Source organism: Onychostruthus taczanowskii, unplaced genomic scaffold (assembly GCF_017590055.1).
Source record: "Onychostruthus taczanowskii isolate IOZ18803 unplaced genomic scaffold, ASM1759005v1 scaffold49, whole genome shotgun sequence".
NCBI lineage: Eukaryota > Metazoa > Chordata > Aves > Passeriformes > Passeridae > Onychostruthus > Onychostruthus taczanowskii.
In genome coordinates this window covers 2,179,031-2,195,918 of record NW_024502458.1, presented here as the reverse complement: position 1 = coordinate 2,195,918, position 16,888 = coordinate 2,179,031, and the positions used below count along the sequence as shown (strand labels likewise).

The window sequence follows — 16,888 nt, the reverse complement described above, 5'->3', positions numbered from 1 at the left end:
GGACCACAGCCACTAGCAGGAACCCACACTGGAGCAGTTCATGCAGGACTGCAGCCCATGGGAAGGACTCACACTAGAGAAGTTAATGGAGTACCTTCCATGGGAGGGAGAGCCCACACGCTGGAGAAGGGGAAGAACTCTTTTTCCTGAGGAGGAAGCAGAGGCAGAAACAACATGTGATCAACTGAATGATAATCCCCATTCTCCATCTCCCTGAACCACTAAGAGAGGAGATAGAGAATCAGGAATGAAGTTAAGACCAAGGAGGGAGGGGTAGGAAGAAGGTGTTTTATTTAAGAGTTGTTTTACTTCTCATTATCCTGCTCTGATTTTGATTGGCAATAAATTCAACTAATTTCCCTGAGTTTTGCCTATGACAGTAACTGGGGAACCATCTCCCCCCAGCCTTTTACTCATCAGCCACTTGATATATTTTCTCTCCCTTAACCATTTCAGAGGTGGGGGGTAACAGAGTGCCTTTGGTGGGTGCCTGGCCTCCAGCAAAGGTCAAATCACCACAATAGCATTAATTGTGCTGGAAAGATCATAAAAAGAATGGGCAACAGCAACATTTTTATCCACGGCCCAGGTAGAAGCCCTGTGATCTATTTCAGATATGCTGAGCAGAGGCACAGAAGACAAAAGAGTAAGCAGGGCAGTATCAAGTCCTATTTTTGAAGGATAACTGTAACATCATAGTTCATCCTTTCATCTCCACAGATCTTGAAATGATCTTATCAGCTGAACAGACAATAGCATCCCTAAATCCATATGTGCATCCAATAGGAGTAGCACTTTAGTAGCATGTGAAAAAACCTCAAGAATAAAGGAAGCATCACCTTAGAGCTGTTGCAAAAGCATTTTTCTGTACAGAAAAATAATACAGGCTGTTCAATGTGCTGGCAAAGAACATTCAGAACCTATCAGTACTGGTGAGCACACAGGAAGCTAAAAGGGGCCATTTTGAGAACGCCTGCACAAACCTGACAGAAAGAAAAATAACCTATTCTGAAAAATAGGTCTGTATTTGTCTTTGTCTCCCACAGAAGGCATACAAAATGGAAGGCATTTAGTGTCTTTCAGGAGTGCCATCCCTCTTATCAAAAGGCTGCAAAATTGATCAGATGAAACTTTTACCTGTTTCAGCAGGAATGTTGCCTGTGCAAGGAAGTTGGGACCAAGTCTTATGGTCCAGCCAGGTTCTCTTCAATTTCTGTAAGAGACCTTCTTGACATTCCCAGTGGGAAGGTAACAGCATTCAAACTGCTAAAGACCAGGCAAAGCAGCAGCTTTGGACTGTCATTTGAAGGTCAGTCTCCAACACACAGTATTTATTTTCCTATTGTCAAACAACCTGAGTAGAAAGGACTTTGAATAGAATATGTTAGTTAATTGAATCTGGAACATTAACAGGTTTTTCACAACACTGTAGTATTTTTTCTATGAAAAGCAATGAAAAAATGGTTCTATTTAAAAGTCATAATAGCTGTAGTCTTTGAACATATGCTTAATGAATAAATCTGTTAGGAAAAAGCCTTGTGTGTATTGGAGGGAGGTAGTATGTTTGTTCTCACTTAAAGCGTGCCATGATGGCAATCATCAACAGCAAATGCCATCTATTGTTGGGACTAAGAAAAAAAATTCATTTGGCCATTTACTTTGAGGTGAAATTGCTCTTTTAAATAACACATTCTTTTAGCTAAACAGCTGAGTTAAAAATAAAGCAATAGCAGATCCATGTCATTAAGGACACCTTTTAAACTCTTTGGTAGGTGCAAAGAACCACAACATACTAATATCCAGGCAGCTTGCTGTCACAGCATGGGGTGCAGCACACAGCAAGCCTACAGCCCACAGGGAAGAGGCATTCACATCCCATGGGAAGAACAGCCTAACAACCCAGTGCTACCACATACTGCAGCAGTGGGTGCAATCCCAAGGATGAAATTATATAGGATACAGCAAAACAGGGGACCTGAGCAGAATAGACTCTGTAAAGCTTAAATGACAACCAAAAATCTGGAATGAAAAACACATGAGAACAAACTCAACCTAGTGCATTGCCATTTGCATGAGCAGGTGGATGAATCTAAAAAGCTGGTAGATTTGTTTGTGAAATTAAAATGCCAATTCCATACACTGGGAGGTGTGAAAAACATCCACAGTTAAGCCAGAGCTGGCTGAGTATTTTTAAAGGAAGCTTGACAGATGTTGTGAAAATGTACTGCAAAAGAGTCAAACCTGTCAGTATTTACTCAACTCTTCTGTTGAAGAACTCCATATTCCTCTCATGGAGAGCCTGAATTTCTCCTGTCTCCACTTAAACTGAGAGTTTAAGCTCCTCAGTTCCACTCTAAATGTTCCAAAGGAAGCTTCACAGAGGCAGACTCCCCTTCCTGTTCTATTTTTCAATAACATGCTTGACTATGACTCCTTTTCAGCAACACAGCCAGATCTCAGTTGGAAGGTTCATTTTGTGGTGAAAGAACCACAGGGAACTCCCTAATTGCATTCAACCAAATCTCCTGGTGCAACACACTGCAGTTGGAAAGCTAACAAATCTAATGGGTGAGACCATACCATGATCACCTCTTCTTTGACAACTCTTCTCAGGTAGCAGCGTTGGGAGACTACTTCAGCCAAGCACGACCCAAGGCCTGCTCTCCATCAGTGTTTTTAACTTGTCAGTCCTTGCAGTCCCTCCTCTCTCCTTTTACAGTTTTCCTTGTGAAGATGCAGAGAAGGCACAGATCTTAAAGATCAGAGACCACGTGTAGGTGGAAAGAGATTAAGATTCAAAACCAAAGCAAGTCTTAGGTTCCCAGGATTTCTCTTCCAAGACAGAACAGTGATACAATGAAGAAAACATTGCACCATTAAAACCCCTAATTCTTGAGGTTGGCACTCCACAACTGCTCACCTCTTAATGCTATCCTTACTGAAGTACTTTGTTCGTTGAAACTTCTTGCACTTCCCTGTGGTGATGTCACCAGCAGGCATAAGGAAGCGTGAAAACTCAGTCAACAAACTAGTAAGGCAGAGGTCAAGAAACCATGATTTCCAGAAACAGTAGAGGTTTGAGATATGGTGACAATATTAGATTTCCAAAGGGTGTCAAACTAATCTTCTGTGACAGTCCCTGTTGCTGAAGAACAAGCTTAAAAAATAAGTTTATAAAACTGCTGCATATGGACCATGTGACACGTCAGCAAAGTTCTGCTCTCAAAAATGACTAGTTGTTTTACCAGGCTGATTTTCAGCTTATTTCAGCTATGATATTAGTTTGTCCATTAATTAATCTGTTAGTCCACCAAACCAAACCAGTGCCCATGAGGCATGCATATAATTTAGTATGTAACAACGTGTGCAATTCAAAATACTGCACTGTTTTGGATCTCATATCCCTAAAGCAGGGATACTCCTCAGTATTTTTGACTTAAAAATGCGTGTTCTATGGCATTAAACTGGGTCCTAAAAAACCACTAGACAATGGACCTGCAACAACAAGCAGAGAAAGGAGAAAATAAAAGACAGATGGCAAAAAGAAGGTGTTTGTTTGGGAATAATGGAAAAGAGAATATCTGACAAGAGAGGAAAGAAGGAAAATAAATACAAGGCCATAGAAGAGAAGCCCACAGGAGGAGGAGGAGTGTGAAAAGCCTGAACAGAAGGACTGAGTGGAGACTAAAAACAGCATCTGGCAGTAGCTCAAATCAAACAAGGTAGCATATGCAAGAAGTACAGCATACTGAAAACTTCCTTCCTCTTGGGTATTAAATAACCTCAAAATTAAGACAGAGAGTCTTCCCTCCCTCCCCTCTAAAATATCTTGCTCCAAACTCTGAAACAGAAAAAAAATACGGTTAAACTTTTTTGGTGATTGCCATTTCCAAATTACAACTGTGAGCTCTTACTGAAAATTTTCAGACATAAAGCTGCAGAACTCATGCATTGATTTTGATTCATTTTTCTAGTGGGAAACATGACAGTGGGTATCCCATGCCTAACAGCCTTAGGGCATCAAGAGGCCAGATTTTTGAAAGGCCTAGGAAAATTTTCAAAAGCTCCAATGCCCCTAGATAGAGCCCTAGTTCTGCTGAAACATTAATTGTTCTTCAAAAGATAGGCCTAAGTTTCATTTTCAAAAGCAGCTTAAAAATATGGGCTACACTTCACACTGACAGTGAGAGAACACCTTACAGTTGTTTTTGAAATTGAGACTGACATGGTTTTCAAATTGCTGCCTACCACGTGCTTTTGCTTTCTTTTAATTGTGTCTGTGAATACAGCACACAAATGTGTCTGCTGTCACTCACAATTAAGAAAATACAGGTACAGTTGTGAGAACATCAAATATTACAAACTGGGCAGTGTGAGGACAGCCCAGCCTTCCAAATCTTACACTGCAAGTGACGTTTATGATATCTGCACCTGCACAAAAACTGAGGAAGTCCCACATGGGGAAGAGTTACAGTGCTGGCCAGCGACTAACAGAACTTCAGTTCTGTCAGCTCTCACAGGGGTGGAACATGGCTTTACAGGTAGACATGCCAAGGCAAGCAATGCAACTTCAGGAAATATCCCCCCACACCCCACCTCTTTTCTGTCATGATGCACAGGCTGCCGCATCTACATCTGACTGCACAGCAGGAACAAACTACAACCACAGTCCTTCGCCCCATGACCATCTGGAGCAGGGCTGTAACTGGAGTTTGCTGTTGCTCTCCTCAGGTCCATATGCCCATATTTCCTTCACCAGAACACAGGAAAGCAAAAACAAAAAGTTGATGCCACCCAGATCTCACTCTAACGAAGCACACATGGCCAAATGTATATTCTGTGACGGTCTCTATTGCCAAAGAACAAGCTTAAAAGGTAGGACCTACACACAGAGACATGAGCAACAAGGGGAGAACTGTCCTAATATCAATGATGAAAGGAGGATTGGCAGAACAGCCCTGAATAATCCCTGGAGGGGATTGACAGCCCAGACATACTATTTTGCTGCCCGTGTAACAGTGGAGACACAGTAGAATGTAGTTTCACCTTGGATTTAGGATGCCAATCTCCATAGGGATGGACAGAAACTGATTTAAAAACCCCAGACTCTGTGATCTACCTTTGAAATACAGCTGCCTGCCTGCTAGAGGTCTTGGATCTTACCACATTAAGTATGCCCTAATGTTCTGTCAGTATATGCTCATCACTCTCTGTACATAATTCAAGTATTCTTGTATTAAGATGTGAAGACTGAAACCCAGGAACATATCAGCAAATTATTCTGTTGTGTTTTCATGCAGTATGCCTGAAAGGTATCAAAAAAATTCCAGCTTTCACTGGAACATCTTCAGAAAGCAAATAATCAGTTCCCTTAAATGCTGTATGAAATCCCAGTGTGAATAACAAAGTAATACCCTGGGTGTCCAAAAATAAGATATCCTTGATGCTGTGACTGCTGTGCTGGGCTAATGGAGCTGGCAGAGCAGTAAGCCTACATCAGGGGACACCATCAAGGGTCAAGCCTTTAATTTAAATTGCAAATGCCAGTTTACCAATTACCTTTACTTAGTGTGAAGCAAGATAATTTTATGCAGAACACAGGAGAATGAAGAGCATCAAGTCAACTTGCCACCTGTCTAGCTTGAGAAAGGATCAAGTGTTAGAAGGATTAACAGAAAAAAAACCCCAAAAACCTAAGAACTTATCCAGCCCTTAATAAAGATATGATACTGAAAGCAACTGCATCAAAACTCTTCTAAATCAATAGAACTATCTAAATCAATAGGACCATAGAACTAAAACTGGCTCATGATAATTTACCAAACAGATGCTTGTCAAAAAGAATGGATTGATTTTTAATTTAACTCTTGATTGAAATCAGGGTCCCTGACCTGTAGGTAGTGTACCTTGGCACTGCAAACTGCCCCATCCTCATAATCTGATTCTGAAATGCCATTAAGAGATGAAGATATTTATTGGTTTGATTTTCTACAGTGTTTTGTGTACACACTGCAGAATAAACTTGCTTTAATAAAGATTTGACTGAAAGGCTTCAAATTGAAACTGTCAACCCAAGTGCACACTCCTTCAGAAATAGCATGTTAATTTTGCTCATCCCCACAGACTCATGTGACCTCTCTTATCAGTATCCTGTTTCCCACCCGCACAAGAGCAGCTCGTGGCTCTGTCGTGCAGCTACAGCAAAACTTTTCAAGCCTCCAGAAACACCATCCAGTTTCATTTCACTCACTCTGTTTTTTGCTTCATGCACTGTGCTGGATGTGAGCATGTGAACATGAAGCAATTCTGTGAAATAAGTAGACTTATGATTACTTAAAATGACCATTTTTCAACCTACTCCATCATTTCATGGTTTCACCATCTGTATTAACTGGCTGGCATAAACATATTCTAACAGTTTCCAAAGGAATCTTTCAGAATTTTAATTTGCCCTCCAACCTACCCTAATCGAGCCATGCCTTAGAAGTTTCTCATTAGCTCCTACGCCCTGCAATGCAAGCAGTATTTTCTTTGTATGAATGTAATTGATTGCTCAACTTAAGCACTACAACATTGAAGACCTTTGGCCACATTCTGCATTGTATTTTATGCAATACTGAAGTTTATTGTTGTGTATCTGACAGCTGAACAGAATGATACCCTTTTCTTTGCCAAATTTGAAACAAGGGCCAGTCTACAGTCCTATGCCTGGAGAATGATTTCTACTTCAAACATTCATTGGAGCATCTTCCATTAGATTAAAAACATGGATTTGAATTTTATACACCTGAGCCTTTCCTGAAATTTGCATCACTGATACTTTCTAAGTGCCTTTGCCTCTTGTGCCACAAGCAGTCTGCTCAGCCACCTCAGACTGAGGCCTTTCCAGGGTACTTTTCATCAACCACACTTGCTTGGGGTAGCCTCCAGATACAGAATTCCTCCCATGGCACTTTAGCAATGCTTCCATGCCAGCTCTACCAAGTTAACATGGAAGGAAGTGCATGACCTTCAGCTCATATTCAGTTGGGAAGTTTCAGCACAGTTTCTTTGCTGGAACTATCTCACTTTGATGTCACATGTTAAATGATCGTCAATCTTTTCTTTCTCCCCTCCCACACCAGGTTTTTCCAGGCTAAGCTTTTCTGCAAGGCAGAACTACCCACGCCTTATTCTGCAATAAAAACAAAACTGCTTGAAAAACTTCCCTTTGTATTGCCCACATATAAAGTGTAAGCCAGTAATCACTGCTGGATTAAAGATCTTTTCTATGAACAACCTGCAGGATTGGTGCATGAACGCTGGGTATTTTGGTGTCAAGAAGAGAGAAGGGCAGTGTCAAAGCCTAAGCAAAGACACAAGGGGAGGAAGTGAAGACCCTTAATAAACCACTAGGGGAAAAAATAATAAAAAATAAATAAATAGTGTTATTCTACCAAAACTAGTCACACATTTCTCCCTAAAAGCAGTCATATTGGTGGATGGGAAATAGAAAGTGAAAGATGAAAGAGCTCTGAACATATTAAGTAGCCCTAAGAATCATAATACTGGATTTATAGCACTTTTTTTTTTTTTTTTTTTAGCTATCCAGCTAAAAACAGAGGGGGTGTGGTTTCTGTGTTGGTGGATGGAACAAATTTATCTTAACTCCATACTTTTAACTACATTTTACTACAAATTTCAGTAAGGGGATAAATTTGATAAGCACAGTGAAGTGATTTCTGAATTCATTATTTTGTATAGCTGCAGAATGATGCTCATGTCTTGCTTTGAAATTAATATAGTCTGTAAGTGTCATGTAACATAAATTATCATGCTTTTACTTATGCTACCAGGAATAAGTGCTTTGAGGCAAAATGTGTGTTTGTCATTTACTGCATGTTTGTACATGTCCTAACATAGAGACTCGCAATTATTTTGCACAATTACTCACCATCTCAATAAAAAACCCACCACCTCATTGATGTTTCATGGCCTTCATTTAACCCTGGCCTCAAATGATCTGGACAACTTTGTAAAAGCACCAAAATGTGTAACACTAACATGACTCTCTGAACTTACGGAAAAGACAGCACCTCCTTTCTGCCACCAAATGAGTGGCAGGCATTGATTTTCAGTTCTCCAAATCTGACCCCTCATATCTAATTTGTAAAGAAGATGGGAATGCCCAGGAAAAATACTTCTAAGTTATCTGAAGTTTTTCAGGATTCTTACATGAATAAGATTACAGTTCATAAAGGGCTTTTTAGCAGTAAATTATACAGAAAGAACTCATTCCCTCACAGCTTATTTGCATGGAGAACATGCTTTTGCCCTTCAAACATCTCCTAATACAGGTTTTCAGCATCCTCTTTCCACAAGCTGGGTCTTCTTTGCAGTGGGGAGTTGATACCAAGGGCCCACCAATGCCAGATGCATTGGTTCCTCCAGCATAAAAACAACCAGAAACTGCATCAGTCTGCAAGGAGGTACCAAAGGCCAGTCCAAGTGCAGCACTAACTACAACCAGTAAATAAATCAAGTAACCAAGCAATAAAACAAAAAAAGGTTTATCTACACTGGATGCAGGATTCAAAACCCTCACTATGCAGACAGGAAACACTTTCCTGTAAGAGACAGAATATGTTTAGAAACAAGTCCAGAATGGCTTGAGAACACCCACTTCCTTGATGATTAAACAAAACTAATTTATTTACAGTTTACCATGAATCAATTATAAAGAAAGAAGAAAAAAAATGCTTGAAACAGCTATGGACTGGTTTTAAAAGGACTTCCTAAGAAGCTTTTAAGAGACAACAGCTCAATCCTTTAGGCTTCCTTAGAAACACAAGCTAGAAAGAATTGCATAGACATCAAGTAGGCAGTGGAGGTAAAATGGACTCTGAATGATGTGAGAACCACAGCTAGGTTAAAATGTATACTCCATCATGAAAAGATCTAGCAAAAACTACCTTCCATACTAACTGGGCTTTGCAAAGCACTTAAAACCTGAAAATTAGGATAAGTTCTGAAAGAGTATATGGCAGTGTTTTTCATCTGTACTGAAGTGACAGCATGATAACTCTCATCTTCCTTGTCTTACTTACCATCTGACTTGCACTCAGTCCTTTCAGTCACATAGTAACTTGGTTCCAGTGCCTGCTCCAGGACAGATGGTCCTCTGGTATTGTCATTTACGTCCTTCATGCACTAGAATCCTGCAAAATAAAGGAAAAATCTAAGCTTTAACACTATCAGATGTCTAAGAACCATTTAGGGCTTTTACACACAATTCTTCTTGACAATAAATTCTAAAAGACGTGACGAGCTGCTCATCCATAAAGAAAGACTCAACCCACTAATGTGTGGGGTGAAGTGAAACATGGAAAGGAGATCAAGTACATTGCCATATTATTATTGATGAACATGCTTTTGCTTATTGCCTGCATAAAGGAACTGCAATCTACCAGAACCAAAGGGTATGCACCATAAAATGTTTTAATATTTAAGGAAAAGGAGGCAACCCATAAACTAAGCTCCCTTAGGAGCTATCTGCACCATATGAAAAAAGCCTTCAGCTGAAATCATAACTCCCCATTTCATTAAAATCTCCAAGAGGGCTTAAAGGTCTGAATACAAGACAAAAACTCTTATTTGTGAAGGACTGTTGAATGTGTCCTACCTATCACACAGTGGGCCTAACTGAACACATAATTTGGGAACAGTCCATAACCTCAGAGACCATGTGCCCAACATGCCACTAAAAGCATGGCAAAAACATGGGAAAAGAGGGTCATGCAGGCAGGTGAAAAGAAATTTACCCCTAACAAACTGCAAGGACCTTTTTCTCCGTCACACATTCAGCTAAAGGAGAGGCCAGAGATGCCTTTTTTGTCCAGATTATAAGGTGCTGTGCCTTCGAAGCTTATGTGATTTGTCATCTACTTCTAAAGAACCTTGCACTGTGAACATCAGGTAATTTCATTCAGACTCTTCCAAAGTCCACAGAGACAAACAAAACTTCTTATAATGATGCCAGTACACTGTACCTCACAAACCAAATCAAGAAGTCTCCTAAGAGCATGAGTTTAAAGGGCTAAATTCTGAAAGTGTCCTCTCCTACAGAGGTAGTGTTGAAATCCTTTGCCTAGAAATTTATCTTTCTGGTTCTGAACAGGCTAATAAATCAAATATTATTAGATATGCAGACTTTATCTCTGACACTGGGACACAAGGTGCTCACTGCATATAGAGCAGCACATTTGTATGTTAAGGAAGGACATATTTGAAAGTAAGTCACATCCTTAGAAGACAGCAGCATACATGAAAACAGCATCTAGGTAGAAGCAAAACAGCAGAGTAATGTGTGAGGCATTCCTCAAAAAATCACCTGATTCAATATAGCACATCTTTGCACTAAGCTATCCTCTGCTCACCAGAACAAGGGATTACAAAGGGATGAAACTGACTGTAAAGGCCTGGATACTTGCTGTGTCTTTCACTTGTAGTAATACAAACATAGTATGTAAGTCCAAGAATAAGAATAACTGTTTGTGTACCCAGTCTGTCTCTAAACATAATCCAAAAGTTCTTCCTAAAACCAGAAAAAAATAAGAAGACATCATACAGATAGTATTTATACTTTTATGGCCACTTAGAAACACCTTTCCTTCCTTCCCAGGGAAATATGACAACTGATTACTTTCAGGTAGAAGTTTTTGTTAATTTAGTTTTCTGCTGTGATTTCTTCTGTCCAGGCTCAAACCAGAAAAGATGTCTTACAGGCAAGTCCCAAAGGAAGCCAACCTTCTTTTACAGAGTAGGTGTTAGTAAAAACAACTTAAAAGCCCCAAGGAAAGATGGTGTGGACAGTTCTGAGTCTACCATCAACACCCCCTCTGCCCCTCAAACTTATCAATGACATAATTGCCAGTTGTGTGCCACAACTCCTGAGAAAGGCTTTGCAATACACTCATGTCCCTCCAGCAGAACTGCCATGAGGTGCAGAACCAAGGAGTAACTGGATTTCATAAGGGACTTTCTGTCTTTTGGCTCACTACTGAAGGCCAAATTACATCCCTAAACTGCCCCTTATTAGTGATCTAATAAAGGATGTTATACCTTTCTACACAGCACTTCTTGTCTTGACACGAAGGGCTTTGGTACCAGAACAGGTTGCCCCAGCAAGCAAAGGTTATTACTTCTGCTAAGTGGAAATGTAATTAACTCTGCATGCCCTCAGTCCAATGCAAGCAGAAGACAAGAGCTAAAATTCAAACCAGAAGTGGTTTGTGCTTTTGAAAAAGTGGAGTAAGAATGTTTGCACTTAGTTACCGTGGTTCAGCTGACACAAGGTAACCCGATCACACCTAGTTTTTAGCACAGGGCTGTTTACAACGACAGTAGCCCCAAATGCTTTCTTTGACCTCCCTTAGTGCCGGCAGTTCACCACAATATTCAAATACTGGTATAAAACTGTTTTCTTTGCACACTGTGTACAAAGAACTTGGTATCACAACATTTCCAGAGAGGCCAAATGAATAAAAAATAATGTTGAAGCTCTACATTCTTCTATAAAAAGAGAGTTGCCTCTTCCTTAACTCTATTCTGCTGTTGTGTTTTGCATTCAGTGCAGGTGCCTTGCCAGATTCCACACTTAAGTCTTATTATTATAAATTATTATTAATAATTTATAATGCCTCCAAACTCAAGCATTCCTCCTCTGCTTCCTCTTTCCCCATCATTTAATTTAAGAACAGGTGTAGTTTTACACAGGTGAAAGAAATACCTATCTATTGCCTAATATGTTCTGTATTTCTGTCTCTCCAACAGCTTGTGAATGATCAAAGGAAAATACCACTAAAGCAAGGCAGGAATAAAGGCTTATTTTCAGTTAACTTACACCTTGCAGGTATTATCAGTGGAAAACTGATGTGAAAACAATGCTGAGATCTGGCAGCATTTTACACTTACTATACACTGTTGTAGAAGACATCATTCCATCTGCCCTTGACTACAAGGAAAACCTTCAAGACCAAGTAGTATCACATAAAGCAACTCACATTAAACAATAAAAGCAATACAACTGCATGACCTTCCTTTTGAAACTCTGGTGTGTCCTTTGTTATTCTGACACCAGCAGCTACAACCAGCCACAGGAGCACTCACTCACGTGTAAAAGTGCTAGCAAAATCAGGCTCCAAGTTAAGAGAAGATTTTGGCACCTGATTTTGAGCTGGAAACCTCTGGAGGATGTGTCACAGAGGACTGAGATGCAATTGCCAAAATTCCTGGTAGCAAATACCCAGAAGCACATTCAGACTACATGAACCAAGAGTGACTTTAGCTTGTGCTGTGTTTGAGGGAAATCCCAAGTTTTTAAGATATCAAGTTAATTTTTGCTGAAAACAATGACATGGTCTACCAAGGTGTAAGTAAAAATCGTACACACAATTATCTGTATACATATCCTGGCACTGACAGGGTTATAAAGCAGGTTAAATTGCAGGACCACCATCACAGAACAGTAATGTAATCGCAGAGGATGGAACACAGAATGATAAAATAGTTTATTGCTACTGTTATTTTTTTCCCCTCTTTGGGAATGATATAGCACCTATTTCAAAGGACACATCATTCAGACAATCTGTAGCGATGTTGTAAGATGTTCCCTCACTTAATCTACAACCCCCAGACAAGACTATTTGCCCAAAATGAGACTACAGAGAGCTACACACTCTCCTTTTGTCCTTGCATTCCCTTTTCTCTCTCTTGAGAATGGACAAATCAGAAGATAGGGCTAAGACTCTCGGGGCAGAGGAACAGAAAAACATTATTAAAATGAAGTGTGCACATAAGTGGTTTCCGTCTTGGGATCTGAAGACCAAGTTTAATTAACCACCTGGGTGGAAAGCACAGCTTATATAATGCAGACTATCTCAGGACTGCCATCCCAGTCATTCCACACAACCCCTTCTAACTGCTAGTCCACATAAGAGCAATTTTTACTGGGAAAACCAACATAAGAGGGATGAGGGATCAGGATGCCAACTTAGAGATCAAGAAAGAAGAAGCAGGCATTTAAAATAGAGTAAATAGAGACCAATCCATATTGCACAGGCTACTGAATAGTTCTGTAATGGAAATAGGGCTTTGTTCCTTCTTAAACTCAAAAATTAGTTTCTTATCGGATCATTACTCAGTGCTAAATAGATAGTGACAGATTCTGTCACTGTCAATGAAAGCACGTCATGGAAAACATCTGAGGATTTCAGCTCTTGTCTACCTGTACTCTGTAAGTCTGCTTTCCACAATACTGTATCCTTATGAGATGTCAGTAAAAAGCATGATAAACTTGAAGAAGTCCTAACTCTGGCAATGAGAGAGGTTTGTTCACTGAACACTGGATCATCTGTTTGTGAGGCCAGAGTTCTGCATCTCAGTGATTTGAGAGTCTGTCTCGGGTTTCCTGCTTCTCCATTTTTTTCAGATTCAGTTCAAGAAACCGCCCACCATTCTGTGGTTGTAGAGCTCTTAGCTCAGAGGGTCCTTAATATTTCCTGAGGAATTTGTATGAGTCCACCATCCAAACCATCAACACTTGAGGTTCACTTTGTGTTGCATTTAGCATGACCTAACCTTTCACTGCTGCAGAAAGAGAGGGGTTTGTTTCATCCTGTTCAGTTTCCTCTACTGCATCCTATCCCCCTATCTTTGTTATCTATGCAGCAACAAGGCTACTTCAGCTTCCAGAATGGACAGAAAATGAATTAATTGGGTGAGGCATGGATTAGCCATCACTGGGGGAAAGAAAAGGGGATCCTCTTCAGAGGAAGCTCACTGCTACATTAAATACTAAGGTGAACTGTACTCTGCTTGCAGGGATTTACAGGACTTCCCTGGGGGTTCAGCTCATTGTACATCCACATGTACATTGTAAAACTAGGCCTAAGCAAGTACCAAATGAAATTCAACTCCTTTGTTGCAGCATAATGATTTTTATGAACACCTCCCACCAATTTTACCCAAAAAAGAGTGATCAAAATTCAATCAGGGCAAAAATATGAATAAAAAATTAAATTGGAACCCAAACATTAAATACAAAACTTTAAAACAATATTCCCACTGGAAAAAAAAAAAATCTCACTTTCTTTAAAAAGCTATTTTCTAGTCACTAAAAGGTAAACTCAGAAAATTACACATGATATGCACAGCCATCCTAGAGAGCATTTATAGCAGTTACTTGAAATTCTGATGTCACTCACAACAGATATATCAGCTGGTCGTTCTAAAATCTTGATCATATATTAAAAGCTATGACCAATATTGTTTTCTGTGCATAGAGATAAACATCCTGCTCAAAGATCTGAACTCCTATTTAAAAACAAAACCAAACATTAAGAATAAAAAGCCCCCGGTGTGGTTCTGAGACACATATGTGGCTGCATTGCATATTCCCTGCCTACACTGGCAGTGTGGGAGCTGTTAGTCATCTAATGCGCAGATCTGCTTGGCACTGTGCCTTCACTTTGGCATGCAGGCAGGGAAGATGATCACCCATGTATTGTATCCTTACATCTTCACTGCAGGTTCATCAGGCAGCGTGACCAGGCCCTCCCAGTTCAAGCTGCAGGCTGCTGGGAGGCAAGCCAGTTCAAAGTGAAGCCCAAGGACTGGGAGGTTCTTAAGCATGTTTGTAAAGGAACGGGCAACTTTTTAATGTATGCTGTTTAGACACATTCCCTGTTGGGATCTAACAACATGTTTATTTAAGAATAAGGACTTTTTATTGAATAGAGGCCTAATTTAGTTTTGCTTTCAGCCCTGGCACAGATCTTTTCACAATTTGCTAGGGCATGAGAGGTTCTCAAGCTGGTTTGCTTTAACTGTCCTGCTCTGCCTCTGGAGGGCCCTAGAACAGAACCTAAATTTAGTTTTTGAGTAAGGCTGTCTTTAAACTTAATTGCCCAGGCTATAGCAGGATCAGACATCCCATCCTTTTAGGATCCAAATTCCATTTGAGCCATAACAAAACACATAGAAGAAAGGTGTGTTTTATTACTGTCATATTGATAGTGAAATCTGAAGAGTAAGGGTGCCTCAATGCTGTCAGACTTTGAAGGAACAGCTCTGGCCATTTCCCTCTCAATGTCCTTGAATACTGTAAATTGGTATTTTTACCATGAGATACTTCACGTTACAACTTCCTTTGTATAGCATTAACAAAGCACCAGAGCATCTGCTCTCTGACATGCAAGGGAAGAAGTCTTTCAAGTGGAGGTAGCTCATGCCAGTGCTTGGATATCTCAGTGCTGAAACCACTTCACTCTGACTACTGCACTTACATCAAGGACAAGTCTCACACTGTTCCACTCCACTGTAGAAACTGGCAAGGCCAGCCTTAAGGGTAATCTGGGACTACCTTGTAGGATCTCTCTAAACCCTTTGCTTATTCTAACTGCCTTCAGTAATATGGGCTGCCATGTCCCCACTGGTTTTCACCCAGGTGTGCACGAGTTTAGATTCCCAGGACTGCAGCGTACTGCAGCTACTTCCTTGGTGTAACGTCTGCTGACTATGCTCAGCATTCATATCTCACTGAAGGGAACAGCTTTTGACAAGCAGGAGTTCAGAACAGGTAAGATCTGGTCTGATCTAGTGGAGCTCTGTCTTTAAATTTGATGACAGTAAGAAGAAATATGTGGGAAGCATCCACAATAATCAACCATCTCAAGTTAATTAGCAATTAATTTAGCGAGCTACTAAAGTCTAGTGAAGATGAATCCTGGGAGATTCTGGTCACAGTTTCCCTGATGTAAATCTAGATTAACTCCTAGAGAGAACATCAATCTCCATGACAGTTACTTCAGATTTACACCCAGCTACTCTGAATTTGTGCACTTGTTTTCACAGCCGTGTGGGAGATCTGTCTCAACACAAATCAGCTCTGCTCTCATGCAGATTCTGCAAGATACACAGAGTTACAGTTCTGTAAAAACCCAACCTCAGTGAAAAGGGGAAATTAAATTCTCCACTGATGAAACCTAAGCCTCCCACATAACAAACAAAAACTGCTACAGAGCCTGCCGCGACAAGTGGCCACAATAGCTTCCTTAGTTCTGAGTCTTCATGCAGTAAGGACAATTCCCACACTGCATTTCACAAAGCTCAACAGCATATATCAAAATTACTACATTCCTCTGCCTAGGTCTCCTAAAAGTATTAAGAACACCAGACCTACAGAGTTAGTTTTGAGACCAGTCTTACAACCCCAGCAAAATCCACACAATTGTTCAAGGTCATCTTTCTAAGAGGCTACAGAGAGAGCAAACATGTTCTGGCCATTAGCACTGACACTTGTGATGCAGACTGCAGCTGCATCAGAGAAATTTGATACGAAAACTGGAGATATTGTCCAGCTACATGGCCTGTCACCATTTTACCAGTTTTACTCAGTTCTGCATCCACTTCTCTGCACAGCCAGAACTTTCCCCTTTCTGTATCCATAAGTTAGCCACTGATATAATGCCACTTCTCACCCACATGAATCTCAATCTGAGTGGTGCAGCCCTGGCCATGAAATGCTGAGCTGATTCAGAGAAGGTGTATGCCTGCCTGTGTGCTTCCTGGTGAGCCAGAGTACAGGTCACAGAAGTAACAAAGAGCAGAGAGGCTGGAAAGTATTCTACAAGAAACAAGCTAAAAACACAATGGTAATGGTAATTTTTAAGGGGGGGTTGATCTTATAAAAGATTATATTTTCTCTAAGCAGTTCAACACCAAATAATTTCTGCTACACAGGCTACTTTGGGTCTTACAGCTGGAGCTCCCCAAAACTCCTCAAAACTATGTAACATTTATGACTTTGTCTACAGCCACAAGTTATGCCACAGTATAAAAGGATGAGTAT

The 16,888-nt window shown here is 40.4% G+C and overlaps 1 protein-coding gene across 1 annotated transcript in view; it reads right to left on the bottom strand.

Moving 5' to 3' along the window:
* Positions 1 to 16,888, bottom strand: part of PTPN5 (protein tyrosine phosphatase non-receptor type 5) — a 75,468-nt gene that overhangs the window by 44,216 nt on the left and 14,364 nt on the right. The window contains exon 2 of the mRNA XM_041415072.1: positions 9,087 to 9,197. Coding sequence (XP_041271006.1) covers positions 9,087 to 9,186 — 100 coding nt within the window. The 5' untranslated portion in view covers positions 9,187 to 9,197. The remainder of the gene's footprint in view (positions 1 to 9,086; positions 9,198 to 16,888) is intronic.